The sequence below is a fragment of the Mustelus asterias genome, chromosome 17 (assembly GCF_964213995.1).
Source record: "Mustelus asterias chromosome 17, sMusAst1.hap1.1, whole genome shotgun sequence".
Taxonomy (NCBI): domain Eukaryota; kingdom Metazoa; phylum Chordata; class Chondrichthyes; order Carcharhiniformes; family Triakidae; genus Mustelus; species Mustelus asterias.
Genome location: NC_135817.1, coordinates 21275829 through 21290843, shown reverse-complemented (window position 1 = coordinate 21290843; position 15015 = coordinate 21275829). Strand labels below are relative to the sequence as shown.

Sequence of the window (15015 nt, the reverse complement as noted above, 5' to 3'; positions counted from 1 at the left end):
CAGGTAGTTGTGCATGAATATGTGTACGTCTCACCATCAGATAAGAACAAGGTTGGATTTGCTGCTGATGCTGCCTGAGGTTGGATGGCTTAATTTTAATCGGCTGCATGTATAATGCCAGTTAGGCAACATACTGGAACATGGTTGACGTCCCTGGATTTGGAACCTGACAATGAGGCAGTGCTTTTGGAGTAAAGAATCAAAACCAAGGGGGGGAATAAATGTTTAAGATGTTTGATTTCAATAACCTAAGGCATCAATTTTCTTTCTTTTGCAGGAGCCTATGGGGTGGTATTAAAATGCAGGCACAAGGTTAGTAGATTATTTGTGTAAAAAAGCTTACAACCATTAGAATTTAAGATTCACATTTCAACCTTACTTTTGGCACAATAGAGTAATGTAATTATGTTATGTAATTATGCTTAATGTGCAGAATGAACTAGTTCTGTTTAAAGTTAAATTTTATCAAAGGATTAAAATTTCAGATTACCAACCGTGAAATAGCATACTGGCCATCCTTGAACTTAGGGCACAACTGGTTCCTGAAAACTGTGCCGTAAGTTGAAATAATGTTCCCTTTCCAGCAACCTGTGGCCATGGCACCATGAACAGATATATAGAATCGCCCCTTATTTGATGTTTTGTGGCTTTGAAGAGAAAGCCAGTTTACAATGGGTGTTAAGCAACCTGAAATGTTTTGTAAAATAGGAATTCAACTCAGCAATTTCTGTTGAGCCCCAGTTAGATTTAAACTGGGACTTTTATTGCATTAAAGTTTGTGAGAACTTCTAGGTCCGAAAAGCAATTTATCCTTCCTGAAGCATTGAGAGGTGGAACATAAAGGAAAATTGTTCATTGTTATTGTGGCGTAAAGTTGAAATCGGTGTTGTAAAGCTAAAATAAGGTGTGAATTTATAAATGTCGTAAGTACCATTTGTCGTAACTTGAATGTCATAAAGTTGGGGACCGCCAGGATTGTATTACATTTCATGAAAGTGAAAGTCAAAATCTGTCTGATTGCCTTCTGTGGGTAATGCTGGAAATGAAGAACTTTAGTTGTATACAAGGAAGAAAATGAATGAATTGCAAAACTAAGAAATCACAAATTGAAAATGTTTACTTTGTATTTATCTGGTATTTTCAAAACCACTTAATGCATTTAAATGTTTCCTTGGAAAAACATTGTTGTGGGAAATTACCACCGGAGTCAGACTGGAGGTTCAATAATACAGCTTTATTTCGGACACGAAGCTCTGGGGAGAAAGCACTGGTACTCCGCAGTACTTGGCAGCTACCTTCTCAATAATATAATAGCAGTTGATCATTTTTATACTTTTCAGACAATGGATAGTCTGGACATTGCCATTTAACACATCGTTATAGTTGAGTAGACAGATCATGGTGATCGATAGTTAACACATCGTTACAATCAGACAGGTACAGACATGGGCATTTAACATCGCATTGTTTCATAGAATGGATACACTTCCTCTATCAATGACTATGAATGACTGGTTTCGGTCTTTACATATAGTGATTGGTTTTGCTGCATTTATGTATTTCTGTTCCCATCTATGGCTGATCTTATTATCAGACCTTGTTGTCCTGGGTCTGTCCTTATCTTTAAAGTGCCTCAAGCTCTTACTGGCTTCCTGCAGCTTTTGTTTCCTGCATGTTTAACTTTAAATAACCGTCTGTGCTGCATGTTTTAATTTTAAGTAGCTGTCTGTGCTAAAAGCCAGTGCCTGGTAATGTCTCTTTCCCAGGTAACCATTTTGTGTGCCAGGCAACCATTTTGTGTGTCAGGTACCCATCTTTATGATTTTCCCCACTTCAGTCCCCTCTTTTATTATGACTTCAATAATCCCCAGACCAACAGCTGCATCTTCACATGTAGAGGTCAATTTTCTTCTTTCCTTCCTCGCTTCTTCTGGTGTCTTCAGGGATTTCCATCATGGGTTCTTCCTCGATGGTTACACTGGCTCCTGGCACAATTCGTGTTACCATAACTTTACAACAGATATTAAGGCATCAGACAATTACAATTGAAATGAGTATGACCAATCCATGTAATAAGTAGGACCCCCAGGATCCCCCTACTAGCCATTCAAGCCAGTTACTTCCTTTCTTAGGTCCCTGTCTGAAGTTATCAAGTTGTTCTCTGATGCTATTGATGACTTGTGTAATGTTATAGGATTCGTCTGTGACATGGGTTATGCATTTGTTGTGATGATCCCATTGTGCCCGGGGCTTCCCAATCAGCGCAGAATTCTTTGCTGATAGCCCGGGTTACTATTCTCCTTCGGATATGCCCCTTCTGAGGGCATGAAACAGTGAGTGGTCCTATTGTTCCTACTGCAAAAAGGTTTGGGAGGTTTGGTGTTTCTGTCGTGTAAGTACCATTGAAGAGGACACATATCCCTTCTTAGCCCGGTAACATTTAGTGTCCCGATTATGAGTTTGTTTATATTGCCAATTGCTCGGTTTACTTGACTCCACATTTGATCCCACCACTTGGTAAGTATCAAATGGGTATGTCCATTTGGCTGAGCTTACATGAGTTCCGTTACATTGTCCACAAATGAACTGTCTTCCCGTGGTTATATTTAGACATTTCATCACAAGTGCAAGTCCCTTATTAACCCGACAATGTTGACGGACACACTGCGTCTGGACGCAGGTATCATTCTTGGGGATCAAGGCATAGGCACATCCCCATCCCTGCCCTGTAAAACAAAGCGGAGAGCTTGCAGTATCTGAACAAGTTCTTCCTCCCACCTGTTGGAGTCCCCTGCACACAGGATCTGTGGGATTTACAAGTTCCACACATCTCCCCTGTATACCTCTTTTATATTTGCCAATTTGTCCCTTACAGGGTGTGTCTGATGTATCTACAGTATAGAAGTCATGAGGAGTCCGCCCAGGTGTGGCTACAAATAGGGCTTCTACCGATTGTGCTAACGGGTAACATACAGTTTGATTCCTGTGTAAGTGTATATGAGCCCTGTAAAATAGGTTATCCTCCAATCCAGTCAAATTTACAGTCGTGACAATGCAAAGTAATACAGTCGCCGCACTACCAGAAGGAGGTGGAGGCTTTAGAGAGAGTGCGGAGAAGGTTTACCAAGATGTTGCCTGGTATGGAGGGTCTTAGCTATGAGGAGAGATTGGGTAAACTGGGCTTGTTCTCCCTGGAAAGACGGAGAATGAGGGGAGACCTAATAGAGGTGTACAAAATTATGAAGGGTATAGATAGGGTGAACAGTGGGAAGCTTTTTCCCAGGTCGGAGATGACGATCACGAGGGGTCACGGGCTCAAGGTGAGAGGGGCGAGGTATAACTCAGATATCAGAGGGACGTTTTTTACACAGAGGGTGGTGGGGGCCTGGAATGCGCTGCCAAGTAGGGTGGTGGAGGCAGACACGCTGGCATCGTTTAAGACTTACCTGGATAGTCACATGAGCAGTTTGGGAATGGAGGGATACAAACGAATGGTCTAGTTGGACCAATGAGTGGCACAGGCTTGGAGGGCCGAAGGGCCTGTTTCCTGTGCTGTACTGTTCTTTGTTCTTTCGTTCTAGTTACATATGCGATTACATACATATCCGCAACGAGCAAATATCAATTCTAATACTATAAGTTTTACACTTTACAAAAGTTATACTATCAACCCGCACGCGCCAGTTGCTCTTGCTTGCAGTCTTTGGCTGTGTTGAGGAAAGCAATTTGGTTAATTCATTAATTCAGTCACTCATTTCCTTGTGTAATTTCAGCTGGGTCTAATGTTTCCATATACCTTTCCCTCTTATGTCGAGACAGGCACAGGTGTCTCCACTAATTATAACTTCATATGACCCATTCCATTTTGGTGCAATCCCTGGTTTGTCAGGTGATGTTTTTACCAGGACGCAACTTCCCGCTGTTGGGACGTCGGGGAGCATTTCAAGCTCTCTCTCTGCGTCTCTTATTTCCTGATTATCTTTTACCAATTTGCGCATCCCTTTTAGTTGGGTGCTTAGTTCCAAAACATATCTCCTAATTTTATCTTTTAGTGGGCCTACATCGGTCCCACCTGTTATGATGCTTTCTGGTAATTGCATCGCCCGTCCTGTCATTAGTTCATAAGGGGTTAATCCGGTTGTCCGGTTTGTGGTAGCTCTTAGCCTCATTAGTATAGTGGGCAATACCTCTGTCCACATTTTTCCCGATGTTTGTATGGCTTTAGCTAGTGCATTATACATTTAATTACATATCCCCCTTTCATAGAAAGCTTAGTGTGAATCAAATAATACATTGCACTGGCTTTTTGGCTGCAGCTGGACATCCATTCATTTGTATGTAATCCCATCAAAAGACATCGCTTTCCCCATTAAAATCACATGCCATACAGCTCCGATCTTTATATGATGTACTCTTACATTATATCTAATTTGATCATTTGTTTGCGTGCAAGCGCCGCATTACAGTACTTCACAAAATGCCACTACCCTACCTACAAAGAAGTGCATTCAAATGCCTAGCACCAACATTTAGCAGCGTTGTGCAAGTTATTCAGGATTTGATTTTATTCTTGGGTCTATATGGCAGTGCTATACTGTATAATAATAATCAAGCGGCAGTTGTATCATACCACTTTACACATCATAACCGTGATATCCAAACCCTTTTAATTTAAGTTGTTTCTTTTTTTAAACTGAGTTAAGCTTTGCAGTGTTTTTATATTTGGCAAACCTTGACCAATAGATGGCACATGAAATTCCAATGGCAGTACGTAATTCTAACCAGTTACAGAATACTAAACTATCAGACGTTCGTAAATCGCGATATTCTGCGGACCTTAATACTGCATTCTAACTGGGCAGTTTGCTTCGGTGAGAATATATTTACCTCATTCTTTTGTTCTTGCTTTTCTACTTTTCCACAAAATTACTTATTTTCTTCTCCTAACTTCTCAACTAACTCTCATAATTTCTACTTCAAGACAAAGGAAAGAGCACATGGTTCCCTCCAAGGTTTAAATCTTTTCTTAAATTTCAATTCACTTTCCAATTTTTATTTAAACTCTGTATCAAACCCCACTGTTGTAAAATCACAACTAGGGGAAGAACATTAAAACATTAAAGCAAACAACAACAAAACATCCACACAACCACTTTGTTAAACACACACAGACACAAATGGAAGCTTCCAACATTCTTTCCACAGCACTCCCTCTTTCATTCAAACTTAACATCTTAAACTGGGATGAAAGTAAAACATTTAAAGAGAATACAGAAAGTTGATTAAGACGGTCGCTTTTATTCTTCTTCCAAACCGTAATTAAACTTAAATTAAATTCAAGAAATCTTATCATTTTAATTTTCAATAGTTTTAACACTTCCCCAGCCCCCCGCGGCTAGACCAAAGTGCAAAGCACCGCATCCACTGCCTGCAACAAACACTCCACAAGAACAAACAGGCTTCAACAGCTCCTGCTCTCAATCTAATGCAACCACAACCACCTACATTCGACAAGCAACCAGACCACACGAACACTGAAATACAAAAACTAAGATTTCTCCTATCCGCCTCCAGGTATGCCACTAGCCCACTCTACCAATTCATCGTAATCTTGGGACATAATCACTCCCATTTTTAGGATGGTTTGGTGAGCACTAGAGAATCCATTCTTAAAAGCCTGGATGAACGCTCGATCCCCACGACCTGGGTTCCCTTGACCTGAGCACTCTTGATATACTTGGAACAATTGTTCCCCGTATTCAGAAGCTCCTTCCCCTTTTAGCTGTTTGGTTGTGGTAATTCTGCTCCAGTTAGTAGGAGCATTCCCTAATAGTCTCTGAATTTCTGCCTTAAACTGGGTGACGGGCGTTGTTAGGGCGACTACATGTGTCCACCGTCCCCCACTATGATCCTGTGCTGGAGGAGCGGCGGGTCCACCTGCTACCTGTCTACACTTATCTGCTGGACAGGCTGCCCTGACCAGCTGGTGTACGTGTCTCGGGTGTAATTGGTGTCCTACCCAAATTGTATCTAATTCTTCCCAGAATTTAGTGTTTGCACTTCTAGGTTGTAATTTACCCAAGAAGCCATTATCTGCTGCGCCTCACTTGAGGTGAAGGGTTTATAATTTGCTTTTGGCAGCGCATCTGTTCCCCCTCGGGTTACTGGTGCTAAGTTGTGTTCTAGCGCTTCCCACTCCTCTGGAGGAGCGGTTGGTCCCTGTTGTGTGGACTCATAAGGAGGTAGAGGAACAGTTTCCCCTCTCCATTGCTTCTCTCCTAACACTCGGTTTCGTTTCTCCAGTTCCCTTACTCTGGATTCTAACTCTCTAATCTTTTCCATATCTTCACTCCACGTTTTAGTAGAGGCAACTACTTGCTCAATTAGACCAGCTAACTGATGTACTAACAATACCCCTATCTTCTTTGTCTTGTTTCTCTTTTCTCCATCTATCCACTTTCTCTGTTGCTCCAAGGTCTGAGAAGTACCCCAGCCATCCCTTTGCATCCTCTTTATTAATGCTTGCCTGTCTGTCATGTACACTTCAATGAGAGAAACTGCAGATCCCCTCTTAACCTCTTTATCTGCCATTTTGCAGACTTCACTACCCTTGGTCACTATTGCCACCTTGGCAACGTGTTTTAGGCACCATACGGCCACGATTACTCCCTAGTAAGGTGTGCTCTCTACCATAGGGACTTCACTACTCCCGGCCACTACTATAGCACCGTGTTTCACTACCGACTCAGGGTTTCAATTTATACTCATGGCTCCCACTATTACCACCTCGGCAATGTGCTTCTCGCTGGAGTCCGGCTCAAGGTCAGAGTTGATCAGCTCCTTTTCCGCACCGCTTTTACAACATTGACAGTCCAGTACCCAACTTTACAAACTTTCATGCAATCAGATGGCAACTCTGCGTTTGTTCGCCACTACAGAGTTTGATGTTAACTGACCTCTGCCATTTGTGCTTCAGAATCCTAAGTGCCCTTGGTGTCTCTATGCCCACTTCAATTCCTGACCTTGGCGTGGGGGATTTCCCCTCTTAACAACCAGTCTAAGGCTGCGCATTTGAGACAGGCACTACCTTGTCCTCTAGTTGGTCAGCACAAGTAACAGTTACTTATCACTATCAGCAGTTAGTACTTATCACGGTACCGTATACAACAATACTTATTACTACAAATACCCCTTAAGTTTAACCCCTTTCAAACTGTATTCTTGACCTTGTCTGACTCCCACAGATTCAGTGATCTCTACCCCTGCTTTCCGATCGTGGCCAATCGATCGAAACTTACTAGTAATAGGATCTGTGCCGACTACGCCAATTGTTGTGGGAAATTATCACAGACTGGAGGTTCAATAATACAGCTTTATTTGGGGCACGAAGCTTCGGGGAGAAAGCACTGGTACTCCGCAGTACTTGGCAGCTACCTTTTCAATAATATAATAGCAGTTGATCATTTTTATACTTTTCAGACAATGGATAGTCTGGACATTAACCATTTAACACATCGTTATAGTTGAGTAGACAGATCATGGTGATCGATAGTTAACACATCGTTACAATCAGACAGGTACAGACATGGGCATTTAACATCGCATTGTTTCATAGAATGGATACACTTCCTCTATCAATGACTGGTTTCGGTCTTTACATATAGTGATTGGTTTTGCTGCATTTATGTATTTCTGTTCCCATCTATGGCTGATCTTATTATCAGACCTTGTTGTCCTGGGTCTGTCCTTATCTTTAAAGTGCCTCAAGCTCTTACTGGCTTCCTGCAGCTTTTGTTTCCTGCATGTTTAACTTTAAATAACCGTCTGTGCTGCATGTTTTAATTTTAAGTAGCTGTCTGTGCTAAAAGCCAGTGCCTGGTAATGTCTCTTTCCCAGGTAACCATTTTGTGTGCCAGGCAACCATTTTGTGTGTCAGGCACCCATCTTTATGATTTTCCCACTTCAGCATCATGGGGGTTATCTTCGACTTCAGTGTGTAAAGGCTTTGGAGTGGAAAATTGATGTTATTTGTTTGGTTTCCTCTATATTTATTAGTCCTTTACATTGAAGTAAAAGAAAATTAATAATTTCAGAAGACAGAATTTGAAAGGAAGTGACTTTTTTAGTGAGGTTTATCTGAGCAATGACCTAATGAAAAACAGGTCCCAACCTGTCATAACAATAATCTGTTTGAGAGTAGCACAGTATGACTTGCCCTCTTAATTTTAAGCCACATACACCTTTCAGCACTATTTCAAGAAATAGATCAATCAGTACACATGTTTATCAGCTGGCACTGTTTCCTTTCCAGAGCATTTTTGAAAAAGTGGACTTGCTATTTCATACACTGTCACATGAGATAGCACTGACAGAGTGGGGGTCAACGTGGAAATTTTATGCTGAGCCATCCTTGCTGTCCATGTACTCCTGCTACAATAGTGCTTTGCATTCTGATGCAATCACATTGAACCTGCTCAACGCATATGGCAAACTATGCTTTCAGATCATGAGACCAATGAAAAAGATGCTATGTGCTGCCAGTAGCTGTAATATGTTTGAATTGTTTATGTTTCTGAGTGTCATTACTGGTTGTGAGCTTTGCTATCTGCAATCAATTTCATCCTTGTTAAGTAGAAGTTTTTATTTAAAGTTCAAAATTTATTTATTATTGTTTATTTATTATTGCCACAAGTAGGCTTACATTAACATTGCAATGAAGTTACTGTGAAAATCCTCTAGTTGCCACACTGCGGCGCCTGTTCAGGTAGACTGAGGGAGAATTTAGAATAGCCAATGCTTTAACCAGCTCATCTTTTGGACTGTGGGAGGAAACCAGAGTACCCGGAGGAAACCCATGCAGACATGGGGAGAATGTGCAAACTCCACACAGACAGTGACCCAAGCTGGGAATTGAACCTAGGTCCCTGGAACTGTGAGGCAGCAGTGCTAACCACTGTGCACATATGGCTTACTTGAACCCCACTCAATACCCTACTACAGCAGAGCTGCACAGATTGGCGAATAAGTTGGGTGATGGCCATGAGTACAAAGCCATATCTCATCTTTCTATATTTTGTATGTTTTTGTGCAAAGCAATATGTGGTTTGAAAGCATTTTCTGTTCCTCATTTTAAGAGGCATAGTTTACATAAAAAAATTGTAGATGCTGGAAATCTTAAACAAAAACAAAGTATGACGTTTTTGGGTTTGGGAGCTACTGTGGAGAGAACAGAGCACAGGAGATAATATTTCAGGTGTAGAAGTATAGAAATATATAAACTAGAAGCAGGAGTAGGCCATTCGGGCCTTTGAGCCTGCTCCGCCATTCATTTTGATCATGGCTGATCATCAAATTCAATATCCTGATCCCCCCCCCTTCCCCTCATATCCCTTGATCCCTTTAGCCCCTAGAGCTATATCTAATTTGTTCCTGAAATCAGACAATGTTTTGGCCTCAACTACATTCTGTGGTAGTGAATTCCACACATTCACCACCCTCTGGGTGAAGAAATTTCTTCTCACCTCAGTTCTAAAAGGTTTACCCCTTATTCTCAAACAATGAACCCTAGTTCTGGACTCCCCACCACCAGGAACATTCTTTCTGAATCTACCCTGTCTAACCCTGTTAGAATTTTGTAAGTTTCTATGAGAAACTTCACAACCAGAAAAATACCCTTTTATTTTAGGCCCGTTAGCCTGACTTCGGTCATTGGCAAGATTTTAGAGTCCATTATTAAAGATGAGATCACGGAGTATTTGGAAGTGCATGATTAACTAGGACTGAGTCAGCATGGCTTTGTCAAGGGGAGGTCATGTCTGACAAACCTGTTAAAGTTTTTTGAGGAGGTAACAAGGAAGTTAGATAAAGGAGAACCAGTGTTCGTGATTTATTTAGATTTCCAGAAGGCCTTTGACAAGGTGCCGCATAGGAGACTGTTAAATAAGTTAAGAGCCCATGGTGTTAAGGGTAAGATTCTGGCATGGATTGAGGATTGGCTGACTGGCAGAAGGCAGAGAGTGGGGATAAAGGGGTCTTTTCAGGATGGCAGCCTGTAACTACTGGTGTGCATGATGTGGAGATGCCGGCGTAGGACTGGGGTAAACACAGTAAGAAGTCTCACAACACCAGGTTAAAGTACAACAGGTTTATTTGGTAGCAAAAGCCACTAGCTTTCGGAGCGCCGCTCCTTCTTTGGCAGCAAAAGCCACTAGCTTTCAGAACGCTGCTCCTTCGTCAGGTAAGTGGGAGTTCTGTTCACAAACAGGGCATATAAAGGCACAAACTCAATTTTCAAAATAATGGTTGGAATGCGAGAAGGAGCAGCGCTCCGAAAGCTAGTGGCTTTTGCTACCAAATAAACCTGTTGGACTTTAACCTGGTGTTGTGAGACTTCTTATTGGTGGTGTGCCTCAGGGGTTGGTGGTGGGACCACAACTTTTCACAATATACATTGATAATTTGGAAGAAGGAACTGAAGGCACTGTTGCTAAGTTTGCAGATGATACAAAATATGTAGAGGGACAGGTAGTATTGAGGAAGCAGGGGGGCTGCGGAAGGACTTGGACAGGCTAGGATAGTGGGCAAAGAAGTGGCAGATGGAATACAGTGTGGAAAAGTGTGAGGTTATCCACTTTGGAAGGAGGAAAGGAGGCATAGACTATTTTCTAAATGGGGAAATGCTTAGGAAATCAGAAGCACAAAGGGATTGGGAGTCCTTGTTCAAGATTCTCTTGAAGTTAACAGGTAGGTTGAGTCAGCAGTTAGGAAGGCAAATGCAATGTTAGCTTTCATGTCGAGAGGGCGAGAATACAAGAGCACGGATGTACTTCTGAGGCTGTGTAAGGCTCTGGTCAGACCCAATTTGGAATATTGAGAGCAGTTTTGGGCCCCATATCTAAGGAAGGATGTGCTGGCCTTGGAAAGGGTCCAGAGGAGGTTCACAAGAATGATGCCTGGAATGAAGAGCTTATCGTATGAGGAACAGTTGAGGATTCTAGGTCTGTACTCGTTGGAGTTTAGAAGGATGAGGGGAGATTTTATTGAAACTTACAGGGGACTGCGAGGCCTGGATAGAGTGGACTTGGAGAGGATGTTTCCACTAGTAGGAAAAACTAGAACCAGAGGGCACAACCTCAGACTAGAGGGATGATCCTTTAAAACAGAGATGAGGAGGAATTTCTTCAGCCAGAGAGTGGTGAATCTGTGGAACTCTGCCGCAGAAGGTTATGGAGGCCAGGTCATTGAGTGTCTTTAAGACAGAGATAGATAGGTTCTTGATTAATAAGGGTGTAAGCATAAGGCGAGCAGCATAGTTGCTGCTGGATTCTCCCTTTTCCTGCCTACAAGATTGGATTTTTTCCCAGAGCTGTACAGACTGCGCGTTTAAAGGCATTATATGCTTCCCTTTGGATTGCCCTGGAGGCATTGTTAGGGACTCCGTTCGCCCATGCCCCATCCTGGATCGTGGAGGTGGCAGGGTTCTCCGAGTCAGTGCTGGTTAGAGTCCTCCATTTATCTGAGGGGCACTTTGCTCTGACTATCTGGTGGATATCACGGGGATGGAGATCGTGGACATCCCACATCTCCTCAAGAGTCCTCCAGAACTCTGTATTTTTACTTCGGGTGCGCAGAGTACCTAACTCCTTTAGGATAGTCTGCTTTTCTAAGGGAGTGAATGCTTTATAGCAATCCTGGCTATTAGCTGTCCTCTGTACCGGGGCACATTTCTGGACGCTGCCGGGTTCGTACTCGGGTGGTGCACTGGGAAGTGCAGGGTACACTAAAGACACGGTGGTCTCCGGGGCACTAATTTTACGGGGTTCGGCTCGTAACTCTGTGATCCGAGTCTCTAAACTTGCAATACTCTTGTTCTTTTCCTCTATCTTTTCCTGGTAAACCTGGTTCATACGTAGCGCTCTCACTAACTGTTTAACTAAAATTACTGCAGCCTTTTTAGAAGCGTCCCACTGGTGGCTATTCCACCATTCCCTTTGTAGGGGGAAGGACGCACAGGGGTCCCATCCCTTCTTGCACATTTTCCTGATTAGTTTCTGCTGTCGCATCCCAAATGCTCGGCTAAGAGATCCTTCTGGCCCCCATTCTAGGGAGAGGCTATCCTCTTGCTTCCTTCCTCCCCCTACGTATGCGCAACCTACTTCGGAATCTCTGTCCTGGAGTAATCTTTCCTCGGGCTCTCCTTCATGGGGCATTCTGTCTCTCATTCTCTCTCTCTCTCTCTCTCGTCTTTCTGTACCTTTCGCGTTCCCCTAGCCCGTACCCCGCTTCTATTGTAAGTGCTTCTGGAATCTGTCAACCCTTTCGGTTCCCTAAGTTCCTGGCTCGCAGAGGTGTGCCTAACCTACCCGCCCATCCAATAAGGCCTTTTTCTTTATCCCCCTTATTGGCGCACCGGGTGGTTAGCAGGGGCTTGAAGGCCTGCCATGACAATGGTCCACCTCTTGCGGACGCTTACAAGTCCCTCTCACAATAGGTAGCCGACCAATAGGTACCCGACAGCAGTGTACCTAACCGTGTTACAAATTTAAAGTTTTCAATCAGTGGTATTTGTGCAGTAGCCAATCAGTGTAAGTGCACTTTTTGTACCCACTCAGTCTACAGCTGGTATCCAGGTTGGAGGAAGTCCCCTCGTGGTCCCGACGGCGCTCGGATCCTTCCGGACTCTGGCGGTCTGAAACTGACTTCTCACCCACTTGATCCTTGTCACCGTGGGTCCAGCGAGTGGTCTCTTCCTCCCGGGTTTCGGCACCAAACTATAAGGGGAAGTTTTTGCTTCCTACCAGCATAAAAGACAAGCAGACATGAGTACGGTACAAAAGGCAACACAAACTTTATTCCCTGTCCAAAATATAAAACCACAGGCCTGGGGGAAGACAGCTGCTAGCCAACTGCTTCCCTGGCCATTGTGCGCTTTACAATTTATAGGGTTTTGAACTTCGTGCCAAACGTATGGTGATGGGCTCATTCAAAGCGGTTGCTGATAGCATGAATGGGACCCACGTGGGTTATTGTCATTTACTACAAGTGACTCGATCAGTACCTACTAAAAACAATTAGCAAAAGCACAAAGCAGTGACACAATAGCGAAGTATTGAAAAGCCATTATAGATAGGTGGGGTTGATCTGTGGCTAATGGTGAAGTGATCCTATTCCTCCTGGGCCGATCTCTTTCTGGAGAGTTACCTTTGTGATTTGAACTTCTTGCATAATCTAATCAGTTGAGCTATTGTCTATGTTTCCCTGCCTGGAGTCTAAAGTGATTAAGACTGTCTGAAGTGATTAGGGGGTGCAAGGAGCCTCTCCATGAGTCATCGCATTGCTGTGAGCCGCTGACAATATTTCCCGGGCAACATAAATTCGATATAAAAGCGTAAAAATGTCCATGATATTAAGCATAGAAGTCGTCCCCTTCAAGGGGATCAGGGGTAATGAGAATGAGAAAATTATCAGTCATGATTGAATGGCGGAGCAGACTCGATGGGCCGAGTGGCCTAATTCTCCTCCTATATCTTATGGTCTAACTCTTTGCTTCCTACCTGCTAACCAGCTTTCTATCTATCTCAAGACATTACCTGCAATCCCATGTGCTTTAACTTTACATAGTAGTCTTACGTGAGACCTTGTTGAAAGCCTTCTGAAAGTCTAAATAAACCACATCCATTGGTTCTCGGTCAATTCTACTAGTTACATCCTCAAAAAATTCTTAATTTAAAAAGGAACAAAATAAACATGTTCCTCTGCAATACCTCGCAGCTCTGATAAAATCCTTGATGATGGACTCTCGCAACCTCCCCACTATCGACATTAGACTCGTTGGTCTGTAGTTCCCTGTTTTCTCTCTGTCGCTTTTTGAATAGCGGGCTTACATTAGCTACACTCTAATCTCTAGGAACCAGTCCAGAGTCCAAAGAATTTTGGAAAATAACCACCAGTGGATCTACTATTTCCAGGGCCACTTCCTTAAATACTCTGGGATGAAGATTATCAGGACCTGGAGATTTATCCACCTTCAATTCCATTAATTTCCCCCACACCATTTCTGTACTAATGCTGATTTCCTTCAGTTCCTCACAAAAACTTCTTTCTCGCAGAATGTTTGGTACATTATTCCTGTCTTCCTTTGTGAAAACTGAAGCAAAGTACGAATTTAATTCCTTGGCCAATTTTTTATTCCCCATTTTAAATTCTCCTGTTTCTGACTGTAAGGGGCCTACATTCGTTTTTGTCAATCCTTTTCTCTTTACATACCTATAGAAACCTTTACAGTCAGTTTATATGTTCCCCGATGGCTTACTTCCATACTCTATTTTTCCCTTCTTAATCAATCCCTTGGTCCTCCTTTGGCCTGTTGCTTTTTCCTACCAATTTGTATGTATCTTCCTTGAATCTGATACTATCTCTAATTTCCCTTGTAAGCCATGGTTTGGCCACAATTCCCTTCCCACTCTTGCAGCAAACAGGAATAAGCCATTTATCAGAGCTGTGATGTATTGCAGAGGAACATGTTTATTTTGTTCCTTTTTAAATAAAGGGAAGAAGCGCACATGAAAGCCAATATAATTACTTACAAAGTGTTTTAGTGGAAAACAGGAAATGGTTAGGTGGCAGAAATAATAGTGTAAGATAATAGAAGAGAAATCAAAGTAAAGTTGAGATGTTTATGAGAACCAGAATTTCTGAGTAGTTGAGGGACAGTAAAGACATGTAGAAATGGAGGTATGAAAAACAACTGGCAATGCACAGCATACTCCAGAGGTCTCTAAGCTTGGGAGAAGAAATAAATGCGGTGACACAGAGGTGCAGACTACCACATCAGCATTGTGGTGTGATGGAGCTCACCACCCCAAACACCAATCTGTGCTGTTCCACTTTCTTGTTTACCCCCACCCCCCACCCACAAAAAATAAGAGAAAGGAGTTACAGAAGAAAAAAATAATGGGAACCAGGAAATGGCAAAGGAGTTAAATAAATACTTTGTGTCAGTTTTCACAGTAGAAG

The 15015-nt window shown here is 42.7% G+C and overlaps 1 protein-coding gene across 3 annotated transcripts in view; it reads left to right on the top strand.

The window, feature by feature from the left end:
- Window positions 1-15015, top strand: part of LOC144506360 (cyclin-dependent kinase-like 5) — a 206086-nt gene that overhangs the window by 16461 nt on the left and 174610 nt on the right. For all 3 annotated transcript variants that reach the window (XM_078232370.1, XM_078232368.1, XM_078232369.1), the window contains exon 3: window positions 278-312. In XM_078232370.1, coding sequence (XP_078088496.1) covers window positions 278-312 — 35 coding nt within the window. The remainder of the gene's footprint in view (window positions 1-277; window positions 313-15015) is intronic.